Source organism: Cebus imitator, unplaced genomic scaffold, assembly GCF_001604975.1.
Source record: "Cebus imitator isolate Cc_AM_T3 unplaced genomic scaffold, Cebus_imitator-1.0 Scaffold568, whole genome shotgun sequence".
NCBI classification, from domain to species: Eukaryota; Metazoa; Chordata; class Mammalia; order Primates; family Cebidae; genus Cebus; species Cebus imitator.
Window position 1 is genome coordinate 537,248 of NW_016107883.1, and position 25,599 is coordinate 562,846.

The window sequence follows — 25,599 nt, forward strand, 5'->3', positions numbered from 1 at the left end:
AGTGCACAGAGAGGTTTAGCCAATGTCAGCACACATGACCCTTTCTATGATGCCAGTGTACCACAGTCTCCTAAAATTTTACAACCCGAATAGTCGTTCTATTTTATTTAATTTTATTTAAATTGTTAATTATCTTCTGTCTACTTCATGATTTTTAAAACACTGTTAGTATGGCTCATGTCTGGTTACATACAATTTACCATTAAAGGTAGAATTCACTTAACATTTTTACCCTGGTTGTTTCTTCTTAGTGACGCACAACTGGGAGACGATGACAAAAGCGATTCAGAACCACATCCGCTCTCTAAACTTTGGCTACGGGTTGTCTTTGAGGGAAAAGGCTGTGGCCTATGTCAATTCCTATGGAGAATTTGTTGAACATCACAAAATAAAGGTACCGTTTGAGTTTCTTGTCTTGTTCATTTCCTTTCCTTACAGTTGTTTGTACTTGCCTTGGACTAAAATTTCATGCTGCTTGCTAAGGAGCATAACAGGCATGCGTCTGCATGCGTGCGTGCACGCACACGCACACACACACACAGAGTCATGCATGTACATGTGTTTTTCTCCCATTGTTTGTTGATTCTATATGTTTGGTTACCTTGAAGAAATTGAGTTTTAAAGAACCCTTAGTTTAAAGTTATTTGCCTTTTATTTTATGGCCATATTAAAAGAGAACATGTTTAGACTAAGCAATTCAAAATTTAAAAGACTAAAAAGATCAAAATTTTATTAGTGGAATGCTTTCTAAAAATGAAACCTTAACTAGAACTCCAATATATATTATTCATAAAAGCATTGATAAAAGTAGTATTAGAATTAGTGTGTTTTGTAAGTTTATCTTTGTAGTATTTATATATTATTAGATTAATATATAAGGAAAATGAGATCATTTTGAGGAGCACAAACAGTTAAGTTGGAATTATGACAGACAATCAAATATTGTCCTCATCATCTAGTTTATTTTTGTACTTTGTTAGCACAGTGTGAGATAATCTTGACAAGATTTTAGATTATTTTGTATTCAGTTGTTTTTTCAGAACCGTGTGAGGTATGGTCCATTTAAAGCTGCCCTTCAAGGTTTATTTTCAACATTTTATTTAAATATTTTTATTTGAACAGGAAATATTTGGGAACATAACATAGTAAATAGCCAAATATTCAATTCCTAGCTTTAATAATTGTTATCATTTGCCATATAATCTATATTTTGGATGATGTGTTTTAAAGTCAAAGATACATTTCACTCCTAAAAAATAATAAGATAAAGCCAGCCCTTTAAAACCTTACATGGGCCAATTTGAATTATGTTATTTACGTGAAACAGAGTAGAAATACGTGTTTTATTTCTCAAATTTCCTGGCACAGATGGTTGAATAAGCCCCAGCCATACCTGCCTCTTGTGTGGCTCTTTGTTTAGTGATGCTAGCACATTCCCAGTCCCTCAGGCTAGAAACTCCAGAGTCTCCCTTTCACTCCACAGCCTGTACTTGCTTGTCTTTTTCAGAGCCCTTCTAAGCAAGGCTCTTTCTCCAGGCTCTGTTCTATATCCCACTCATGGTACCAACCCACTTGTTTAAACATCTTCATTAGTATTTGAATATTTTTTTCCCAACAATTGGTGTTTATTAAACATACTGTGCTCACACTTATCATTGAACCCAGTATAGCAATAAAAATATTATAAAAAGATACTTCATGACATGGGAATATGCTCATAATGTATTTTTTTTCTCCTCAGTTTTTTTTATTGCATTTTAGGTTTTGGGGTACATGTGAAAGACATGCAAGATTGTTGCATAGGGTACACACATGGCAGTATGATGTGCTGCCTTCCTCCCCATCACCTATATCTGGCATTTCTCCCCATGCTATCTTTCCCCAACTTCCCACCCCCCCTGTCCCTCCCCTATTTCCCCCCTACAGACCCCAGTGTGTGATGCTCCCCTCCCTGTGTCCATGTGTTCTCATTGTTCAACACCCACCTATGAGTGAGAACATGCGGTGTTTGATTTTCTGTTCTTGTGTCAGTTTGCTCAGAATGATGGTTTCCAGGTTCATCCATGTCCCTACAAAGGACATGAACTCATCGTTTTTGATGGCTGCATAGTATTCCATGGTGTATATGTGCCACATTTTCCCTGTCCAGTCTATCATCGATGGGCATTTGGGTTGGTTCCAGGTCTTTGCTATTGTAAACAATGCTGCAATGAACTTTCGTGTGCATGTGTCCTTATAGTAGAATGATTTATAATCCTTTGGATATATACCCAGTAATGGGATTGCTGGGTCAAATGGAATTTCTATGTCTAGGTCCTTGAGGAATCGCCACACTGTCTTCCACAATGGTTGAACTAATTTACACTCCCACCAACAGTGTAAAAGTGTTCCTATTTCTCCACATTCTCTTCAGCATCTGTTGTCTCCAGATTTTCTAATGATTGACATTCTAACTGGTGTGAGGTGGTATCTCAATGTAGTTTTGATTTGCATTTCTCTAATGACCAGTGATGAGGAGCATTTTTTTCATATGTTTGTTGGCCTCATGTATGTCTTCTTTTGTAGAGTGTCTGTTCATGTCCTTTGCCCACTTTTGAATAGGCTTGTTTTTGTTTGTTTGTTTGTTTGTTTGTTTGAGACGGAGTTTCGCTCTTGTTACCCAGGCTGGAGTGCAATGGCGCGATCTCAGCTCACCGCAACCTCCACCTCCTGGGTTCAGGCAATTCTCCTGCCTCAGCCTCCTGAGTAGCTGGGATTACAGGCACGCACCACCTTGCCCAGCTAATGTTTTGTATTTTTAGTAGAGACGGGGTTTCACCATGTTGACCAGGATGGTCTCGATCTCTTGACCTTGTGATCCACCCGCCTTGGCCTCCCAAAGTGCTGAGATTACAGGGTTGAGCCACTGCGCCCAGCCTTTTTCTTGTAAATCTGTTTTAGTTCTTTGTAGATTCTGGATATCAGCCCTTTGTCAGATGGGTAGATTGCAAAAATTTGTTCCCATTCTGTTGGTTGCCAATTCACTCTAGTGACTGTTTCTTTTGCTGTGCAGAAGCTGTGGAGTTTGATTAGGTCCCATTTGTCTATTTCGGCTTTTGTTGCTGATGCTTTTGGTGTTTTGGTCATGAAGTCCTTGCCTACGCCTGTGTCCTGAATGGTTTTGCCTAGATTTTCTTCTAGGGTTTTTATGGTGTTAGGTCTTACGTTTAAGTCTTTAATCCATCTGGAGTTAATTTTAGTGTAAGGTGTCGGAAATGGGTCCAGTTTCTGCTTTCTGCACATGGCTAGCCAGTTTTCCCAACACCATTTATTAAACAGGGACTCCTTTCCCCATTGCTTGTTTTTGTCAGTTTTGTCAAAGATCGGATGGTTGTAGATGTGTTGGGTTGCCTCCGAGGGCTCTGTTCTGTTCCACTGGTCTATATCTCTGTTTTGGTACCAGTACCATGCTGTTTTGATTACTGTAGCCTTGTAGTATAGTTTGAAGTCCGGTAGTGTGATTCTTCCCTCTTTGTTTTTTTTTTTTTGCTTAGAATTGACTTGGTTATGTGGGCTCTCTTTTGGTTCCATAAGAAGTTTAAGGTGGTTTTTTTCCAGTTCTGTGAAGAAGGTCATTGGAAGCTTGATGGGGATAGCGTTGAATCTGTAAATTACTTTGGGCAGTATGGCCATTTTCACAATATTGATTCTTCCTAACCATGAACATGGAATATTTCTCCATCTGTTTGTGTCCTCTCTTATTTCATTGAGCAGTGGTTTGTAGTTCTCCTTGAATTTGAATGTTTTTAAATGAAAATATATTTTTGAATTATTTTTATAATTACAAATTGTGAACAGCCTTTGTTGGTTCCCCATAGCCTAAGTTGTTAGGATGACATAAGGGCCTTCACACTTGGCTCTAGTCTATCTGTTTCATGTCACTTCTGACACAACCCTGCTCTCCAGTCTTCACACACCAACTCCTTCCGGGCCTGTGTGCTTTTCTGAACATTGTTCTGTCTTCCAGGTCTCTGTTCCTCTCCCATCATTTCACTTTTCTCCTCTCCATTTGAAAATCTCCACTCCTTCTTTAATCTGTCCTTGATTGTCTTTCTAGTCCACTACTCTACCCTCACCAGAGGGCTTTGATTAATATTTCATAAAGATTTCTATTTTCTGTGCTTGTGCTTATCATATTGCATTATTACTTTTTTGCATGTCTGCTGTTCCTGTTGTATGGGAAGCTCCATGAGGGTAGTAACTGTTTTGTCCATGGTGTCTGGTACTCTGTAGTGTTTGTTGAGTAAGTGAGGTTTACCTGGTTTTTTTTTCAAGGCAACCAATAAAAAAGGACAGGAAACTTATTATACTGCTGCACAGTTTGTCATAGCAACGGGTGAAAGGCCGCGGTATTTAGGAATCCAAGGAGATAAAGAATACTGTATTACCAGGTAAGGTTAAATAGACCATTTTAACTTTAATGTTAATAAATTGCATCATACTGACATGTTTCCAGTTTATTTACTTCCTGTCTTATTCTACAAAAGATTCGAATAGACAAATGAAAATATATGCAATGCAAGAAGCTAAACAGTTAAAGGCAATGAAACAGAATATAAAGTCAGGTAAATAAGGTCACTGGCAAAATTAATTTGCAAAAATATGGCATATGTGTCTCGGTGATTGCTAGAAGTAGCCTTGGAGCTTGGTTCTAAACTTCTTGCAGGCCAAAGCAAAGGAGTAAATACAATTAGCTCTAGGATTTAGTATCCTTATGATAAAAATACTGCTCTTCTTAACACTGAGATTTAATGAGAATTCTTCTTGGTGGTCAAACAGAGGACATATGTGCAATGACTTGCAAACTTTTTTGAGCTGACTCACATTAATTAAATACATTGTTTTGTCCAGGTAAACAAACACACACCCCTTCACATAGCACATACATATACCTCCAAAACAAACAGATTTTTTCTCATCACATATAATCTAGTCTGATATTTTCTATACTATTTTATTTTTTTAAAAACTTTGCTTGTGATCTGATTTTGAAAAAACTGAAGTATACTAATTGTTCCACTCCACAGCAAACTTAATTACAAATTTCAAAAGGTTGTTGCTTCATTCACACACTAAATTAAATTATAATTCAGTCTTTACAAAACCATTATACATTGAAACATGAATAATTCATTTCATTCTTACTGCCTAGGTATTCTCTTTTTTAATTTTTCTTTTTCAGTGATGACCTTTTTTCTCTGCCTTATTGCCCTGGCAAAACGTTAGTGGTGGGTGCCTCTTACGTCGCCCTGGAGTGTGCAGGGTTTCTGGCTGGCTTTGGCCTAGATGTCACAGTTATGGTACGCTCAATCCTTCTCCGTGGCTTTGACCAAGAAATGGCAGAGAAAGTGGGTTCCTATATGGAGCAGCATGGTGTGAGGTTCCTATGGAAATTCATACCTGTGATGGTAAGGCTGCATGGCATTTGCAGCTTCTTTTCTCTGAGTTTTCACTTTATCCCACCTTACTTCATTTCATTACATAAATTAGTCTGTATTCAAATAATGTTAAAACAGTGTTTCTACTCCCAAGTCTACAGAGCCACCCCCGTTTGCCCCCCGTCCCGTCTTCTGATATAGGAAGTGTCCTTGCTCTTTTCAGAGGCCGAGTCCCCTAATCTCCTGCTTTGTTTCACCTTTTCAAGGATGTCCCATCTTCAGTTAGTTGTCTTCTTTTTCCTTATTCATATCACTGTTTCTTATCTTGAACAATTAAGACTTCTCTTACCCTCACTGCCATTATGGCTGGGTCCCTATTTTTCTTTTCTCCTTTATAAAAAAGCAAAAACAAAACAACAACAAAAAAAAACTCTGCATGCTGCTTCTAATTTCTTGCCTCCATTTCACATTTACCTGTCAGCTTTTCCATCTCCACTACTTCTTTGAAACTGATTGTAGGTTTTTAACAAATTTCCTGTCATCAAATCCAGTGGTACTGTCTCTGTCCTTATCTTACTGGGCCTCTTGACAGCATGTGATGAAACTGGCCTTCTGTTTGAAGCACCCTCCTTTCTGGCTTATGTGGCCCCACAGTCTATAGTTTTCTCATCTATATCTACTCAACCTATAGACGCCAGCACCCATTTGTTTTCCCCCAGGCCCCTCTTCACTTCTGTGCACTTGTATTACCTGGATGATCTTCTCTAGGCCCATAGTTTAAAGCATCATCTAAATGCTAATGATTCTCAGATTTATATCTCCTGTTTAAGAGTCTCTCCTGAATTGCACATTCATTTATACTTCTGTCTACTGGAAATTGCCACTTGGATCTCTCATAAGCATTTCAAACTTAACAAGAGAAAAATGAAACTCTAGATTTTTTACCTAAATATATTCTCCTGCTAATCTTTCTGGTCCATCTCAGTACTTGGTAAATGGTACTTAACACAATGTATTAAGCCAGTATTGAGGAACACCCCTTAATTTCTCTTTTTTTTCTCCCTCCAATCTCAATTAATTCATTAATTCATTTCTACCTCCAAAATGCATCTGTGACAGTCCACTTTTCTCTATTTCTGCCTTGTCCAGAAACCTTAACTATACTAACACATATTGTATATACCACCACCACACACACAAGTGTATATGAACATACCAGTGTACACCCTTTTATGTATTTCTTTTTTTATCATATTTAGATAGCATCGTTACACTCTTTATTCTTACTAGGTTCAACAGTTGGAGAAAGGTTCACCTGGAAAGCTGAAAGTATTGGCTAAATCCACTGAAGGAACAGAAACAATTGAAGAAGTCTATAACACAGTGAGTTTTTATTTTATTAAGTTATTGAACACACTCATAAATTAACAGAAATGAAACTTACAGGTAGATTATACCAGATTAACTTTTTTTTATTCTTTGTAAGAGTGTTATTATGGAAGATAGTTTGGCTGCTGATGTTTGAGTTTTCAGTAATGCATGAGGATTACCATGGTAAAATATATGTGTTTGCAATTGTATGTAAAATTTGGAAGCACATATATCCAGGCGTTATTAGTGCTTACTTTTGGAGAATTAGTTATTTTATACATTTCTTAATTTGAATTTTTTCGCAATAAATATTGAATATATTTTATAATGAAAAACAATAGCAAAGCTATTTTTCTTTCTCAAAAACAAACAGTACAAAATCTCCAAACAATGTTAACCCATGGAATACTTTAGAGGCCAACAATTCTTTTTAATTAGTTTATAGTTTTGACAAAAACTATACATTTATTTTTTTTTTTTTCTTTTGAGACAGAGTTTTGCTCTTGTTGCCCAGGCTAGAGTATAATGGTGCCATCTCAGCTCGCTGCAACCTCCACCCCCCAGGTTCAATAATTCCCCTGCCTCAGCCTCCTAAGTAGCTGGAGTTACAGGCATGCACCACCATACCTGGATAATTTTGTATTTTTGGTAGAGATGGGGTTTGCCCATGTTGGTGAGGCTGGTCTTGAACTCCAGACCTCAGGTGATCCGCCCACCTTGGCCTCCCAAAGTGCTGAGGTTACAGGTATGAGCCACCATGCCCGGACCATTTATGTTTTATATACTCTTTATGTAGATATTTTTTCAGTTAACAAAAATACAACCTAGAGAGCATCCACAAACCCAAAAAACATGTAACAAAATCAAAACCCCAAAATCAACCTTGTTGAGATTTTGATTAGGACTGGATTGGATACATAGGAAAATTTGGAAACACTTGACTTTTTCAATGTTCAGTCTTCCAACCCATGAACATGGTATATCTAGTCATTAATTTACATTTTCTTCAATGATTCTTGGAACAGTTAATACATTTCTCCTTAGGGATCAAGAACATCTGTTAGATTTAGATTTATTACTAGGTACTTATGTAATTTATATGTAGTTACAAATGTTTTTGTTTTTTTTTTAAATATTATCTTTCTGGTATATAAAAATGCTGCTTATTTTTGAGTTTTGGTTTAGTGTTCAGTAATCTTGCTAAACTCTTACTGAAAAATTTATCCTTAGATTATTTCAGATTTCCTGTGTACACATTTATTTATTTGTGAATAATAACAGTTTGTTTCTTCCTTTTTACTGGTTTTCCCCTTTTTTCTTGTATAAATGCATTAGTTAGGACCTTCAGTATAGTCTTGACAAGAAATGACAATAGCAGACACTCTTGTCTTATTTTCAATATCAAAAGGAAAGGTGTGTCACTAAAAAGCGGTGTTTTCTGTAGGGTTTTGTTACATACTGTTAATCAAGTTAAGGAACTCCTTTTCTATTTTTTGTTTCTTAAGTGTCTTTTCCTTTACTTTGTTCTGTATATTTAAAAATGATTGAATGTGCCGGTCACAGTTGCTCGTGCCTATAATCCCAGCATTTTGGGAGGCCAAGGCAGGTGGATCACGAGATCAGGGGTTCAAGACCAGCCTGCCAAGATGGTGAAACCCCGTCTCTACTTAAAATACAAAAAATTAGCCAGGTGTGATGTCGGGCACCTATAATCCCAGCTACTCGGGAAGCTGAGGCAGAGAATTGCATAAACTTGGAAGGCAGAGGTTGCAGTGAGCCAAGATCACACCACTGCACTCCAGCCTGGGCAACAGAGTGAGACTCTGCCTCAAAAAAAAAAAAAAAAAAAAAAAAAGGATGTTCAGTTATAACAGTGTTTTGTTTGTTTGTTTTTGTTTTGCAGCTGCAGATAATGAATTTTTTCTTTAATCTGTTAATTTGTTGAGTTGCGTTGATTTTCTAATGTTCAACCAACTTTGTATCCTTTGTATAAACCCAACTTGGTAATGTTGGACTTGGTTATTTAGAATTTATGCATTTATATTCATGAATCATATTGCATTGGCTTATAAATTTTCTTTTACATATTGAATATTTTAATTTTAGGTTTGAGTGTCAGGGTATTCTTGCTCCTGAAAGAAGCTTGGAGTATGTTTCCTCATTTTCTGTTCTCTAGCAAAATTCACGTAACATTAGAATTGGTTCCTTGTATGTTTTATAGAATTCACTGATGCAACCATCTACACCTAGAATTTTCTATGGAGACATATTTGACCACTGATGAATTTCTTTAATAGGCGAAGGACTTTTAAGGCTTTTTTTTAAAATATGGAACGCTTCATGAATTTGCATGTCATCCTTGTGCAGGGCCGTGCTAATCTTCTCTGTATCGTTCCAATTTTAGTATATGTGCTGCCGAAGCGAGCACAAGGCTTTTTATTTTATCCTTGATTTACTTTTGATTAGTTATATTTTTTTCTAGGAATTTGTCCATTTCCTCTGAGTTTTCAAATGTGTTGGTATAAAGTTGTCCATAATATCTAACTGTTAATTGGTTAGTTTTGTATTGAGGTATAATATACATGTAGTGAAATGCACAGATCCTAGGTGTACAGTTCAGTCAGCTTTGACAATGTCCATGTTCATGTAATCCACACTCCTTTAAAGGTAACAGGACATTTATGTGAGTCCAGAAAGCTCTCTGTGCTTTTTCCCAGTCATTGGCCCCAAGCAACCACTATTCTGATTCTGTCACCATAGACTCATTTTGTCTGGTTTGCCTCTAAATGTCATATAAGTGGAATTGTGCAGTATGTATTCCTTGTATCTGGCTTCTTTTATTCAGATTGATGTTTTTAGGAATCATCCATGTCATATGCATCAGTCGATTTTATTAATGCAGCAGTTTATTCATTTTCCTGTGGATAGATACCTAGGCTCTTTGCAGTTTGGACTATTGTGATGAAAACATTGTGAAGAGTCTTTGTAGAAAGCTTTTTATAAAGATATATTTAGAAATGGTTTCCCTCTGTCGCCTAGGCTGGAGTGCAGTGGTGATATCATGGCTCACTGCAGCTTCTAACTCTTTGGTTCAAATGATCCTCCTACCTTAGCTTCCCTAGTTGCTAGGTCTACAGGCACGTGCCACCATGCCTGGCTAATTTTTTTTTTTTTAACGGATGGTGTCTCACTGTGTTGTCCAGGCTGATCTTGAACTCCTAGCCTTAAGCAGTCCTCCTGTATTGGCCTCTCAACGTGCTGGGATTATAGGCATCAGCCACTGCTCCCAGCTGACATATATTTTAATTTCTCTTGGACCAATAGGAGTGAAATTGCTTGATCATGGGATGGTTTTTACTTTTTAAAAAACTACCAAGGAGTTTCCAAATGATTATGCCATTTTGTATTTCCATCAGCTATATGTGAGGGCCTGGTTGTTTCAGACCCTTAGGACCTTTAGGGCCATCTGGCTTTCTCATTCTTGCCATTCTAGGATATATAGAGGTATCTTATAGCTTTGATTTGCATCTCCCTGATGACTAATGATGGACAGCAATTTTCATGTGTTTATTGGCCATTGATGTATCTTTTCTTTGAAGTGTTTGTTTAAATCTCAACCATTTTTTGTTGGATCATTTGAATTTTTATTCTTGAATTACGGGACTTCTATATATCTTGAGCATATTCCTTTTTCACATATATGTATTGTGAATATTTTCCTCCAATCTGTGACTTGCCTATGTATTTTTTAGTAGTATCTTTGGGTTAGCAGTAGTTTTAAATTTGGTGAAGTTCAATTTTATTAGTATTTTACTTTGTGGTTCATACTTTCTGTGTGCTTTAAGAAATCTTTGCTAACCCAAAGGTCATGAAAGTATCCCTTTGTTTCCTTCCTGAAGTTGTATACTTTTACCTTTTATGTTTAAGTCTATAATCTGCCTTTAATTAATATTTTTAATAAACAACTTAATTCTCATTCATTTTAATTAGATTTTAAGCCGCTTTTGCTTTTGGAGGCTTTTGAAAAGAAAACTGACTTAGGTCCCTTTCACTGTCCATTGATTTCTTTTCCTGAAGGTTGTGTGATGTCGGCAAATCACCTTGAAGCTCTGCAATAACATCTGTCTTGATTTTCCATTCTGCAGCTTTCTTTGAACATGTTCTCTAGTTGAAGGTTTGGATAAAGAATACACTGCTGTTCTTGCCATTTCCAAAGCAGTCTTTAGAAAAGCCATGTCTGTCCCTTTATTATTTTTGGTCCCAAAAGGAGGATTCAAAATTGCTTGGACATTCCATTAGATAATGAGCACACATCACACTGAACCATGCCAACATGTGTGAATTCAGACTCTTCCACAATCCTATTAAATATTCCCAGTGCATCTGCATCTATGTCAAATCCAACATACAACCCGGCTTCTCACATTGCAGTTCCAAGGCTAAGCACTCCACAGCCGCATCCTAGATCTGCAGACACTTTATTTTCCCCCTCATCACATGTGTTATGGATTGTATAGAACATACATGCTTCACTATGCAGTTCTTTTTTTTCCCATATGGATATACAGTACCACTTATCCAAAAGACTTCCCTTTCTCCATTGAATTGCTTTGGAGCCTTTGATGAAAGACCATTTAACTGTGGGTCTATTTCTGTGCTCTTCATTCTGTCCCATAGACTATTTGTCTGTCCTTTCCCCAGTACCACATTGTTTTGATTACTGGAGCTCTGTGGTAAGTCTTAGATCAGGTAGAATTTTAATTTTAAAATTCTAATTTTGTTTAGATTCTTTGTATTTCTATATAACTTTTCTCTCTTTTTTTCATTTTTTTCTATTATAACTTTTAAAAATAGCTTTTTAATTTCTAGAAACAAAAGTCTGCTGGAATTCTGGCTGGAACTGTCTTTTTTTCATAGTCAGTTTGGAAGAGCCGATTTTTTAACAATATTGATTTTTCCAACATATGAATCTCATATGTTTTTCCATTTATTTGGGCATTCCTTAGTTTCTCTCAGCAATGTTTTATCATTGGGCTCTAGAGCTCTTTCACATGTTTTGCTAAGTATATTTCATGTTTTTAAAACTAATATGAATTATATACATATATATATATATATATATTTTTTTTTTTTTTTTTTTTGAGATGGTGTTTCCCTCTTGTTGCCCAGGCTAGAGGGCAGTGGTACAATCTTGGCTCACCACAACCTCCACCTTCCAGGTTTAAGCGATTCTCCTGCCATAGCCTTCTGAATAGCTGGGATTACAGGCATGTACCACCCCTACCCACCCTGGCTAATTTTGTATTTTTAGTAGAGACAGGGTTTCCCCATGTTGGTCAGGCTGGTCTCGAACTCCTGACCTCAGGTGATCTTCCTGCCTTGGCCTCCCAAAGTGCTGGGATTACAGACATGAGCTACCATGCCCGACCTACAAATGGCATTTTTAAATGGTCAGCTGGTAGTATATAAATGTTGACCTTGTAGCTTGTTAGGATTCATATCTGTAAATAAAAACAATGTTTCTTCCTCTCTAGTCTGCATGCTTTTAATCTCTTTCTTGCCTTGTTTCACTGGCAAAGACCTCCAGTACAGTATTGACTAGAAATTGTGAGAATGGACATGCCTGTCTTGTTCCTGGTGTTAGGGGTGCAGCATTCAGTTTTTTATCATTACCAGGACATGACCTGTAAGTTTTCTATACATGCCTTTTTCTGGTGACGGAAATTTTCTTTTCTTTTATTCTGAAGATTTTAATTATGAAAGAGTATTTAATTTTATGAAATGCTTTATTGCACCTATTGAGATGATTGAATTGTTTTCTCCTTTATTCTGTTAATAGGATGAATTACATTGATGGGTTTTTGTATGTTAAACCAAATTTCCATTTTTGTCACAAACTCACTTGGTCACAAACAATCATCCTTTTTATATATTACTATATTTGATTTGCTAACATTTCATTAAGGATTTTATATCTATATTCATGAGTGTTGGCTTGTGGATTTCTTTTCTTTTAATGTCCTTATCTGATTTTGGTGTCAGTTGCTTATACTGGCCTCATAAAAAAGAAGTTGGGAAGTACTCCCTTTTCCTCTTTCTTTCCTGGAAGAGTGTGTGTACCATTAACATTATTTCTTACTTAGGTATTCCATAGACTTTCCTAGAGAAGCCACCTGGGTCTGAAATTAATTTATGGGAAGTTTACAAATTGTGAATTCAATTTCTTTGATGGTATAGGGCATATTAATTTGCCAGGGCTGCCATAGCAAAATACCACAGAGTGAGTGGCTTAAACAACGGACAATTATTTTCTCACAGTTCTGGAAAAGTACCACAGACTGGGGTGCCTAAACAACAGAAATGTATTTCTCACAGTTCTGGAGGCTGGAAGTTCAAGATCAAGGTGTTGGCAGGGTTGGTTTCTTCTGAGGCCTCTCTCCTAGGCTTGCACATGGCTGTCTTCCCCTTGTGTCTTCACATGGTCATCCTTTGGTCTGTGTTGCCCATGTCCTCATCTTCTTATAAGGACACCAGTCATACTGGATTAAGGCACACCCATGTGACCTGTTTTACCTTAATTATCTCCATAAAGGCTCTGTCTCCAAATACAGTCACCCTTGGAGTTACTTAAGGATAGAATTTCAGCATATGAATTTTGAAGGGACATAATTTAGCCTGTAAGCTTTTCAGACTTTTGTATGTAAGTTTGGTAAGTTGTGTCTTTTAAGGAATCTATTTCACCTTAAGCTGCCGGATTTATTGGCATTGATTGTTTGCAATATTCCATTATTACCCTTTTAATGTATAAAAGATCTATAGTGATGTTCCCTCTTTCATTCCTGATATGGATAATTTGTGTTTTTGATTTCTCTCCAAATGCAGGTTTTGTTAGCTATTGGTCGTGACTCCTGTACAAGGAAAATAGGGTTGGAGAAGATTGGTGTCAAAATTAATGAGAAGTAAGTGTATTGGGATCATTGGACTGTTGCTGCACAAAGCAACAGGTTTCTGCACAAAGCAACAGGTTTCTGCAGATCACCTCTAAGAAATATTTTTTAAATTTATCTTATGATAAGTTCTGTGCCAGCTCTTTATAATCAATTTCTTCATCAGTGAGTAATTCTTATTGCATGCCTTAAAAAGCTCATGTATTAAACAATGACGTTAAGAAATAAATGCAGAGATATATTCATCTAATGTCTGTGATTTAGAGCACATCTTTATGACCTTGGTCAGGCAAAAAGATAAATTCCAAAGCTCTAAGTGAGACTGTGGAGACAGTCTGCAGATATCCTAGGCATTCAGGAAATGTCTGCGGCTTCCCCAGAGATGTTTTCTTTTGGAGCTACAGAAACCCTTGTTACTTTAAGTCATTGATCTTATAGATAATTGATATGGTGAGGTGCATGAGTTCTAAGAGAGGTCTTTTCTCTATGTATTTAGTCTTAGTCTTTTGGCTAATAGTATTAGTCAGCCAGCAGTGTTGAGTGAGTTGTAATCTGTTTTTTCCCCTTTTCAAAAACTACCAGAAGTGGAAAAATACCTGTAAATGATGTGGAACAGACCAGTGTTCCATATGTCTATGCTGTTGGGGATATTTTGGAGGGTAAGCCAGAGCTCACTCCTGTCGCCATACAGTCAGGCAAGCTGCTAGCTCGGAGACTTTTTGGGGCCTCTTTAGAAAAGGTAAGTTTCTTACTGTTTTTGAGATAATATCTTGATCAAGATCATAATTTTAAAAACTAATGCAAGTAAAACTTGTGTGCTTGTTTTCCAAGTAAAGAGTTCCTCAGGGGTATGATTTGCAGTAGACTATTTACTAATGGATTAAAATAAATACTTCTGAGTGTCCACTGTGTACAAGATGTTGCGCTGGGTGATACACAAAGCACAGGCCATGGTTAGCCCCAGGGGCTTACCAGGTAGGTGGGGTCATGAGTCAGGCAGGCACAGACTGAGCAGAAGACAGAGTATGGTTGTGTGCCAGAGTGCTGTCAGCAGATTGCTCTAGGTACACTGAAGGGGTTCATTCTAGCTGCAGGGAGGCAGAAAGCCTTCATAAGTAGACTGTTGCACTATAATAGCATAGGAGTTCTTGACATAAGTCAGGATTCTGGTCCTGGCTTCAGTGCCCACTTGGCCTATAAACATGGTCAGGTTGTTTAACTTTTGAGGACCTTAGTTTCATCATCTGCAAAGCCAAGGATGTGAATCAGATGATTTCTACAGAGAATTTCCACTTTTCATATTTTTAAATCAAATATTTGGGATGGGCTTTATAGGATGAGTAATTCAAAATTGAGGAAGCAAAGGACTTTTCAGGTGAGCAGTTAACTCAGCTAAGAACACAGAGTCCTGTAGCACTTGGCTTGTGCTAAGGACTATGAGTAGTGTCCCAGGAGCTCTCAGCTGGGAAAGTACTGCTCAGCTCCATCAGGAGCTCTGTGGCCATGTGGTGGAGTTGGTGGGAGATGGGTGACTGGGGAAGGGCCCTGCCTGCTACATTAATGGGTGGGGTCAGGAACGCTGAGTGTACCATCTCATGCAAAGAAAAATTGTCCCAAACACAGTGCATAGAGCATTTTGGCATGTGTGTGGGCAAAGTAGTTGGCGATAGGGGAGTACAATTGGGAAGGGGCTGGAAAACTAATTTGGTGCCAGATCATCAAAAATCTTTGCCCCAAAAAAGAATTGATAGGGCCTTCTCTAGGCAGTAGGGATCTGGCAAGACCTTTATTTCCCCCAACTTTTTTATTTAGAAAGGTGTCAAAACACAGAAACCGTGGTAAACAATAACCCGTATTGAACCTGTCACCCAGATTCTCCAATTATTCACATCTGCTGTTTTTGCTTTGTCTCTCCTTTTCTGAATATGTATATGTGTAGTTCATATTCCTTTTTTCTTTTGCCGAGCTTTTTGCTGCCACTTTTTGAAGTGGCAGACATCAATGACATTTGTCCCTAAGTACTTCAGCATATATCTCCTAAGTACAAGGATGTTTACCTCCATAACTACAGTTCTATTGCCATATCCGAGAAGTTCAACAAAAATACTATAATACTCGATTTCCTAAGTTATTCCTTAAGAGTGTGTGTGTGTGTTTGTGTGTTTTGATTTGCACAGTACATTTGGCTCTTATGATGCTTAAGTCTCAATCTGATACAGTCCTCCTGCCTTTGTTTATTTTTTATGACACTGACTTTTTTCCTATTATTTTTAGTTGACACATAATGTTTGTACATATTTATGGGATACAGAGTGATGTTTTGGTACACTTATACATCATGTAATGATCAAATCAGGGTAGTTAGCATATCTGTTACCTCAAACTTATCATTTATTTGTGTGGGAACATTCTGTTATACCCTTTCTTCTAGCTTTTTGGAAATATGCGATGTATTCTTGTTAATTATGTTCACCCTACAGTGCTATAAAGCACTGGCACTTAACTCCTGTTTAGCTGTAATTTTGTGTCCATTAACCAACCTCTCCCCATCCTCCCCTTTACCCTGCCCTTCCCAGCCTCTAATAACCACAATTCTTCTTTCTACTTCCATAAGATCAACTTTTTTAGCTCCCGGATATGAGTGAGAACATGCAGTATTTATCTTTCTGTGCCCAGCTTATTTCACTTAATATAATATCTTCCAGGCTCATTCATGTTGCTCTGAATGATTAGATTTCATTCTTCTTTATGGCTGAATAGTATTTCATTGCGTTTATATATTATGTTTTCTTTACCCATTCATCCATTATGGATGCTTAGGTTGGGTCCATATTTTGCCTATTTTGAATAGTGCTGCAATATATGGGTGTGCAGATATCTTTTTGATACACTGATTCTTTCCTTTGGATAAATACTCAGTACTGGGATTGCTGGATCATATGGTGCTTCTATTTTTAGTTTTGGAGACCCTCCATACTGTGTTCCATAGTGGCTATGCTGGCTTCCATTCTCACTAACAGTATGTAAGAGTTCCCCATTTTCCACATCCTCACCAGCATTTGCTATTTTTTGTCTTTTTGATAATAGCCATTCTGACCGGGTTATGGTATCTCATTGTGGCTTTGATTTACATTTTCCTGATGATTAGTGATACTGAGCATTTTTTCGTATACTTGTTGTCTATGTGTATATCTTGTGAAAAACATCTATTCAGATCCTTTGCCCATTTTTAAACCAGGCTATTCTTTTTTTTTCCTCTGAGTTGTTTGAGTTCCTTATATAGGTATATTAGTAACTTCTCGAATAGATAGTTTACAAATATTTTCTCCCATTTTACAGGTTGTCTCCACTCTGTTGATTTCTTTCTTTGCTGATTGCAGAAGCTTTTTAGTTGGATACAATCTCATTTGTCTGTTTTCATTTTGTTGCCTGTGTTTTTGAGGTCTTGCCTATAAAATCTATGCCTAGACCAATGCCCAGAAGCATTCCTCCTGTTTTCTTCCGGTAGTTTTATAATTTGGGACCTTATATTTAAGTCTTTAATTCATTTTGAATTGATTTTTTCACGTGGTGAGATATAGAGGTCCAGTTTCATTCTTCTACATATACTGTTTTCCCACCACCATTTACAGAAGAGTGTCCTTTCTCCAGTTTATGTTCTTGGTGCCTTTGTCAAAAATTAGTTGGCTGTAAATATGTGGTTTTATTTCTGGGTTCTGTGTTCTGTTCCATAGTCTATGTGTCTGTTTCCATGTTGATATTATGCTGTTTTGGGTACTATAACTTGTAGTATATTTTAAAATCAGGTAGTATGATGCCTCCAGCTTGATTCTTTTTGTTCAGTATTATTTTGGCTATTCAGCATCTTTTGTGGTTTCATACAAATTTTAATATTGTTTTTCCTACTACTGTGAAGAATGTCATTGTTATTTTAATAGAGATTGCATTGAATCTGTAGATTGCTTTGGGTAGTATAGTCATTTTAACAATATTAATTCTTCTAATCCATGAGCATGGAATATCTTTCTATATTTTTCTTTTTCAGTTTCTTTCACCAGTGTTTTGCAGTTTTCATTGTAAAGTGGTTCCACCTACTTGATTAAATTTATTCCTAAATATTTTATTTTTTGTAGCTATTGTAAATGAAATTGCTTTATTGATTTCTTTTTCAGTTAATTTGTTATTGGTATATAGAAACACTACTGATTTTTGTTTGTTGATTTTTGTATCCTGCAACTTTACTGAGTTCATTTATCAGTTCTAAGAGTTTTTGGTGGAATCTCGTAGGTTTTTCTACATATGAAATCACATTGTCTGCAAAGAGGGACAATTTCTCTTCCTGTTTTCCCAGTTTGGATGCCCTTCATTTCTTTCTCATCCTGACTACTCTAGCTAGGACTTCTAGTACTGTGTTGAATAAGATTGGTGAGAGTGAGCATCTTTGTCTTACTCCAGTTCTTAACGCTGACTTTTTGATGAATCCAGGGTTTGTTTTTTTTTTTTTTTTTTTTGGTATAATATCCCACATTCTGAATTTCTCCAATTGTTTTGCATGAGTGTGTTCAGGTGAAGAGCTTTGGGCATGGATTCTTCATGAGGAATGCTATGTGCTGCTTTGCTTCATCCCCCAGGTACCTGCCAAGGCCCTGCATGGAGACCTTGTGGGTGGGTGCATTTGGTGCATGAGGGTTGACTAGGGAGGGAGCTCTGCTGGCATTAATGGTGGAGGCCAGGAATGCTAAATGTGCAAGGACTTATCTCGAGTGCAAATAGCATTTTAGGGCGTATGTTGGCTGAGCAGCTGCCTGATACTGTAAGAAGTTAATTGTGGTGTCTGTGAGGAGGAGGGATTAGAATATGGAACAATATATGTAGAGCATAAAGAAAGAGATGAAAGGCACAAGACTGAAAGGAAGCCTATGGGAAGGGTAGCATGAGTCAAGTCCAGGTAGAGGAGATGGTCTAAGATGTGGGGAAGGTTTTTAGGAGAAAGGGGCAAAGTTGAGCCATTTCCGTTTATTATTTCTTAATTGATGTGAAACAGGAAACAAAGGCTTCTGTTAAGAATGAGGACTCCCATGTAAGCTATGGAATCTAGGGTCAGCTGCCAGTCAGTAAATGGATTGGCAACATGTGAGTGCCTCACAGAAGTCAGAAAATACCCAGGCAGTTCACATAGTTGTGTGATTTTCTCAGCCATGCTGGGGAAAGAAAATGAATGCTGCTTACCCATCATTTGCCAGTAGGCAAACATGAAGTGTCAAGAGAGCATAAGAATCTAGGCTAATGGAGAACTTGCCTGTGTTGTATGTAAATCCTCTGATTGATTTGGGGGATACCTGGTGGTGTTTTATTTTTCTTTGGGGTAACAAAGTATAGAAGCTCATTCAAACTAGGCAAATTGAGGGAGGTTACTGTAAGAATCCTGGGATTAATAGGGAGAATCACAGAGGAACCTAGAAAAAGAACTCTACTAGGGCTGGGCCTGCCTGCATTTGGAGATGGAGTTCTAGCTGCTCTGGGGCCCAGCAGCATAGCGGGGTGTTTGTACAGATGTGCTCCTCCTTGGCCTAACTTGGTGACAACTTTGCAGGTCCATTTCTTCCTGTTCCTCTACCACCTGGAAAATTCTCTTTGCTTCTAGTTAATTTTCCTACAAAAGAAAGAATTGGATTGACTCAGTTCACCTTTTTCTGCCATTCTGTAGATTTCTGGCCAGCTTATGTATTGGTGTTTGTGGGGTCAGATGGCTATCCCTAGTCTAATCACTTGTGGCCATTGGCAGGGGTTGGGGAACATACAGTGCTATGGGTTGTGGTGTCCTTTGAAGGGGCTGTGCCTGGGCAGGTACCTCTGCCACCTACACACAGCTTTCTCTCCATGCACATGGTTTATGGTTCAACCAACAAAGTATTCCAGCTCCTTTCCACAGAGCCAGAGAGGCCCTGTTGTCTCCCAAGTTGGGGCCTCTCCTAGGCAGGAGTGCCACCTGTGAACCTCGCTTCTCTGCGGGGCTGCTGGGGCTCTGCTTGCTAGCTTCGGAGTGCACAGTCTTCTTGCAATGACCATTCTTCTCTGACTCAGTCTGATAAAGGCTCTGGAGATGATTCTGTCTTAACCCCTGGACTGCAGAAATGACCTGTGGTCATCCTTGTCCCAGTGGTATACTAGCACTCCCCCAGACATATTCACACACTCACATGTGCCATCCCCGTTTGATAGTCAAGAACACCCAGTTCAGCACTGTTGAGCTGCCTACTTGCCTTGCCTCTCAGTGGCATAAGGAATATGAAATGGCCAAGAGGTAGTCTCAGTTTCCAGTGAAGTAGCATAATTCAAGGTTGCCTGGAAGAAGTGCTCCAAGAGAGCAGAGCTCAGAATGATGGGCATGGAAAGAAAACATTTTGGAGAGTGTCTTTAGGGGCAGCTGGCTGGCACCACCTCCACTACTACCTTCGGGTTTTTGGACCTCCGAGTCTGTTCTCCAGGAGAGCCGATCCCATCTGTTGGTGGCTGGCCAGTGTGTGGTCTCTGCCCCTGAAGCAGGGACCCATCCCAGGTCTCTGTTAATGTACCTTAGAATTTTCCTGAAGCAGTTGGCATTTTAAGAATTAGTTACACTGAACTGGACTCATTTATTTTCTTTTTATAAATATATGTAATATAGATTTTTGCTGTAAAGTATCACAAAATAAGATTATGTAATTTATTTATTTTTCAGTGTGATTATATTAATGTTCCAACTACGGTGTTTACTCCTCTGGAGTATGGTTGCTGTGGATTATCTGAAGAGAAGGCTATTGAAGTATATAAAAAAGAGAATCTAGAAGTAAGATTGTGTTTTATTACTTCCTTAAAAAATTCTCTCTAATCAACAATTTGTCTTTGCAGTCACTTTTTATTTCATCATTTTGCAAGTTACTATGATGGTTATATTGCAGGAAATCATATTCCTATTTTAGGAAAATTAGCAATTAATTTAAACCCTGTCTAGCAAACAAGAACAATATGGTTGAGAAAGAGGGAAGTATAGTCTATAAGTCAGGACATTTGAATTACAAGTAACAAAAATCTATTTGAACAAACTTATACAAGGAAGCTCAAAGTTATTTTACTTCCACTCCTCCTCAAATTTGCTGGAATGTGAGCCCCTGTTATCGGGGTCAGCTGTTGATGTCAGGATCTCAGCCTTCGCCTCTGCAGCCTTCACCTCTGCAGCCCACACAAGGGCCTGTGCCTAGTGTGCTGCCTTGGGTTGCTGATACTCTATACATGTTTGAAAACTGAATTTTGTATGTGGATTTTTGTTTGGACTAACAGCCAAGCATGCAAAACAAAGGTCAACACATGTATGCAGCTGGCATTTCAGGAGCCTTGGCCTAGGTGCCCCAACAGATGTAAAGGTGGGGTTACTGAACTTTAAATTTATGAAAGCTGCTATGGAGATTATTGCCTTTATAGAATTAAAGAGCCTATCAAGGAATGGATTCCATATACATTAATCCTGCCCTTTTTCTCTCTCTCATCTTCCAGATATATCATACTTTGTTCTGGCCTCTTGAATGGACAGTAGCTGGCAGAGAGAACAACACTTGTTACGCAAAGATAATCTGCAATAAATTCGACCATGTATGTAATGCCACCAGAAGCCAAAATGCTGTGATTTTTAAATGTAGCTTTTATTTTTAGTACTGTATTTGGATTTGTATACATATAAATTATATATATATAAATCCAAATACTAAAATATATATATATATTTTGTGTGTGTGTGTGTGTGTGTGTGTGTAGACAGGATCTTGCCATGTTGCCCAGGCTGGTCTCCAACTCCTGGCCTCAAGTGATCCTCCTGCTTCAGCCTCCTGAGCAGCTGGGACTGCTACATTTTTATAATCTTTCTAAAGATAGTTTTCAGGACAATGCAGAGTGCCTCCATGTTGTCATCTAGTTAACATGTCACAGAGGCTCAGCAGTGACAGTTTGTAATTGAGCCTTACCAGTGTCCTCTCAAAGCATACCACTGAAAGCTGCCTTTTCCCAGGGCCATCTTGATAGCTTGATAGTTTAAACTTGATAGTTTAGAACTAGAAGATCTGTGAAAATTTTGGTCATCAAATAATAAATTGTAAGTTGTTTATGTGCATTTTATAAACAGACTGAATGTGTGTCTAAAGTCTTTAGATGGAGATGTTCACGCAAAGTGAAACTCGGCTTAACTGAGCTAATTGCTGATGCTTTCACTAAAGCAGCAGCCCATCATCAGAGGCTTTCCTCCTGGTTACAAGGGGTTAGCATCAAAATGGTTAACAGCCTTCCTCAGTAGTGTAGTTTAAAGCACAGCTTATTTATAATTTGCTTTATAAAGAATTCTGAATGTAGAAAGCAGTGTTCAGACTTGGTTCTTCTCTTGAAGAGTTTATCATCTGTCTGGGGAGATGAAACATAAAAATAGATAAATGTGAACAGCAACAAGTGGCATTTACATAAAAGTTTACTGAACAGCAGTCATGATCTTGTTTAATTACCACATCTCTGTATTTGTCTTATTCTCAGTATAACAGAAAACAGGGTGTCCCAGGCTAGTAGCCCATTAGCATGTGCTCTGTTGCCTGAATGGTGAAGCCATCCAAAGCCCTAGGGCTTAGTCCCTTAGTAGTTGCATATGGGCTACAGGGCAGTGACAGGGATGGTGGTCATAATAGCCCCGAAATGCGCCAGGTTGGGCAGGTTTGCAGCTGTGCTCCTGAGGGTGGGTGTTCATGTGCTGGACTACATCCTGTTTCTTTGGGACAGAGTTATCTGAGGTCAATTTATGGCAGTTTGGGCAGCCTTTCCAAAGGGAGCAGAGAAAGACTGTATACAATGTTACCCTCTGAAAGCGAGAGGGTGGGCTTTGATGGGAGAGCCACAGCTGTAGCAGGAGTTGCAGCTGTCATGCTAGTTCTGACCTCCTCATGGGGTTGTGGGCTGCACCTCTGTGGCTGTCAGCCCCATTTCCCATCGCTGAGCCTTCTGCGCTATCCCACACTACCCCTCAGCACCCCACCCAGGTCCCCAGGCCACACTCTTGGCCTTGCTCTCTAACCATGGGAAACGTGCCCCTTCCCTTTACCCTGGCCACATGCCCGTTTCTTGAGTAGCACCCTCAAACTTACAAAACGGAAATGCTAGACTCTAGTTCTAGGGTCAGAATTGTAAATGAGACTTCCTTCACTCAGGACCTTCATTTTCAGTTATCAGTGGAAATTCTCATCAAGTGTCCTTACTTTGCTCTGAGCCACCCTCCTTTTCTGCTTGCTGAGCAATGCACCACCTCAGGTTTCAATGCAGTAGTCTTCTGTGGGCCCTGGGAAGTCACTCAGTAAACCCCAGCCCAGGCAGCCTCTGCCTGCCTCCCCTCTGGAGTGCCTGCCAGCAGATGCAGATGAGTGTGGCTGCTCTGAGCTGTTGCCTCCTCCAGAAGCTCAGTGGGCAAGGATTTTTCCTGACCTTGGCCTCTGTTGCCCTTTTGTAGTGTTTCTCTTCATCTCTTGTATACTTTTACTGTTGAAGGATACAATGAAGGATAGTCTGAGAAAGGAACAAATGGACAGCCTAGAATGCACTATTACCGTGGAAAGCAACTGCACATCTTGCTTCCCATCTTGGTGGGTCTGCTCATTGCCTACACCCTGTATCTCTCAGCACACAGTAATGGGTGACAGCCCTGCACTAGCCTCTCCTCTGTCTCCACTTGATGTTGGGAGCAGGGTACCTTGCTTCCTGGGCCAGTAACCTCTGATTTCCAGTAAAACCTGCTGCCTAAGAGTTACTCCAGTGTTGGACTTTAATTCAGATTTGTTATGTTGTTGAGCATTGTCTCAGCATAATTTGGAAATTTACGTCATACTAATGAACTCCTTCATGCAGTGGGTAAATTGCTTGTTCTAGTAAATTTGAGTGCAAATTAACTCTGGATGTGCATTTACTGGCTCATTTAACAGATTCTTACAGTGGCTCACAGTTTCATGGTAATGTTCTCTGCTCACTTGACATTGAAGTTCTTTTTCTGTAGTAGACACTGTATATTTTAACTGTGAACTTGCAGTGAATGGATTCGTATTCAGACCATTAACCTACCAGGATTCTCTTTGTTTTGTTTTTGTATTAAAGGATCGGGTGATAGGGTTTCATATTCTTGGACCAAATGCCGGTGAGGTTACCCAAGGCTTTGCAGCTGCAATGAAATGCGGTCTCACAAAACAGCTACTTGATGACACCATTGGAATTCACCCCACATGTGGGGAGGTAGGAAACAAGATGTTTTCAAAATTGGCTTCAGTTGATATAGTTTGAAAAACTATTATAAAGCACTTGTCAGAAAGATGTCATATTAGTAACTGATTTGTATATTTTATTTTTAATTTATTTTATTTTACTTTTTTGAAACAGGGTCTCTGTTACCCAGGCTGGAGTGCAGTGGTATGATCTTGGCTCACTGCAGCTTCCACCTCCCGGGTTCAAGTGATTTTCCTGCCTCAGCCTCCTGAGAAGCTGGGACTGCAGGTGTGCACCACCATGCCTGGCTAATTTTTGTATTTTTAGTAGAGACGGGGTTTCACCATGTAGGCCAGGCTGGTCTCAAACTCCTGAACTCAAGTGATCCGCCCATCTCGGCCTCTCAAAGTGATGGGATTATAGGCATGAGCCACCGTGCCTGGCCAGATTTGTATATTTTAAAGAATCGCATAAATGTAATATTCAGAATGTGTTTTCTTAAAGCAGTGCTAACTTCTAAATATGTATGTGTTTTCTTCTTCTTGAACAGGTGTTCACAACTTTGGAAATCACAAAATCCTCAGGACTAGACATCACTCAGAAAGGCTGCTGAGGCTAGGCCTGCTGCTGTTTAGTTTTCTTTGTCATTCTCATTTCTCTCAAAGATAAGAATGTTCTCAGATAAAATGAGCCTGTGCTCATGACAGCTGCTCTGTTACTCAGGGACCAGTACAGGGCTCTCTTATGACACTGAGATGAGAAAGTAGACAAGGAGACAGGACAGCAGCAGGCATCTGCCTTGTGGCCTCACTGACTGCGAGAAGCAGTGGGACTGCTTCCTTGATGCCTTAGCTCGCAGCCCCGTTATGAGGTGAGCCAAGGCTGATTCTCGCAAGCGAGGACTGAGCTTTCCTTGGAAAGACCGTTGAGTGGCACCATTCACCTAAGTTAGCTTTTCTGGTCGCCGGTTATCCCCTGTGCTTTGTTGTTTCTATTAAAATATATTTTCAGTTATGAAACTGTATAAAGTGGTGGTTTTCTAGCATGTGGGCCTAGACGTCACACATGCTCGCTGGTGAACATGTGGGCTGCATTTGGGTAGCTGTGTTTAGAGGACCGTCTGCATTAGGAGGAAGCTGTACACATTGTGTAGGGTTAGTCATCTCTTTTCTTTTTTGAGTCACATTTAACCTACTGTCAAAACCCTGACTCATGCTTCACCCTCACACTTATTACTTGGTGGTGATAACCTCGAAGCTATTCTCCCCTAATTAATATCTCCACACTGAGCAAAATATCTCATATAAGATAAAAGTACTTGAATTTCTGTTTCACATTGATCTTAATAATATTTCCAAAAGTTTTTAATACTATATTATGTGAAATCTAATTTAAAACTGTGAAATAATTCCATCACAGCCTATTTAATAATGGTCAAGTTCCATAAATGAATATAAGTAATATTAAGTAGTTGCACTGGAATTTACAAACATGTCAGCATCTCAGAGGTCCTTGAAGATGGAAGCCTATCCAAGGTACTTATGGAAAACCTCTATTTTCTTGATTATGCAACACAGTAGCCAATACAAGACTCTTTTAGGCCACTT

At 38.7% G+C, this 25,599-nt stretch overlaps 1 protein-coding gene, 1 non-coding gene and 1 pseudogene across 2 annotated transcripts in view; 1 reads left to right on the forward strand and 2 right to left on the reverse strand.

Annotated features, from left to right (window-relative positions):
- TXNRD3 (thioredoxin reductase 3) overlaps nucleotides 1–25,011 on the forward strand; it is a 68,217-nt gene extending 43,206 nt beyond the window's left edge. Inside the window, exons 13-22 of the mRNA XM_037734034.1 lie at nucleotides 252–394; nucleotides 4,315–4,430; nucleotides 5,222–5,447; nucleotides 6,708–6,800; nucleotides 13,671–13,747; nucleotides 14,318–14,474; nucleotides 20,457–20,564; nucleotides 21,269–21,364; nucleotides 23,888–24,022; nucleotides 24,543–25,011. Coding sequence (XP_037589962.1) covers nucleotides 252–394; nucleotides 4,315–4,430; nucleotides 5,222–5,447; nucleotides 6,708–6,800; nucleotides 13,671–13,747; nucleotides 14,318–14,474; nucleotides 20,457–20,564; nucleotides 21,269–21,364; nucleotides 23,888–24,022; nucleotides 24,543–24,605 — 1,214 coding nt within the window. The 3' untranslated portion in view covers nucleotides 24,606–25,011. The remainder of the gene's footprint in view (nucleotides 1–251; nucleotides 395–4,314; nucleotides 4,431–5,221; nucleotides 5,448–6,707; nucleotides 6,801–13,670; nucleotides 13,748–14,317; nucleotides 14,475–20,456; nucleotides 20,565–21,268; nucleotides 21,365–23,887; nucleotides 24,023–24,542) is intronic.
- On the reverse strand, nucleotides 9,111–9,216 carry LOC119469085. The gene has a single exon (XR_005197908.1). It is a non-coding gene; the product is annotated as a U6 spliceosomal RNA (small nuclear RNA).
- LOC108294194 lies at nucleotides 10,782–12,287 on the reverse strand (annotated as a pseudogene).
- Nucleotides 25,012–25,599: the final 588 nt, after the last annotated feature.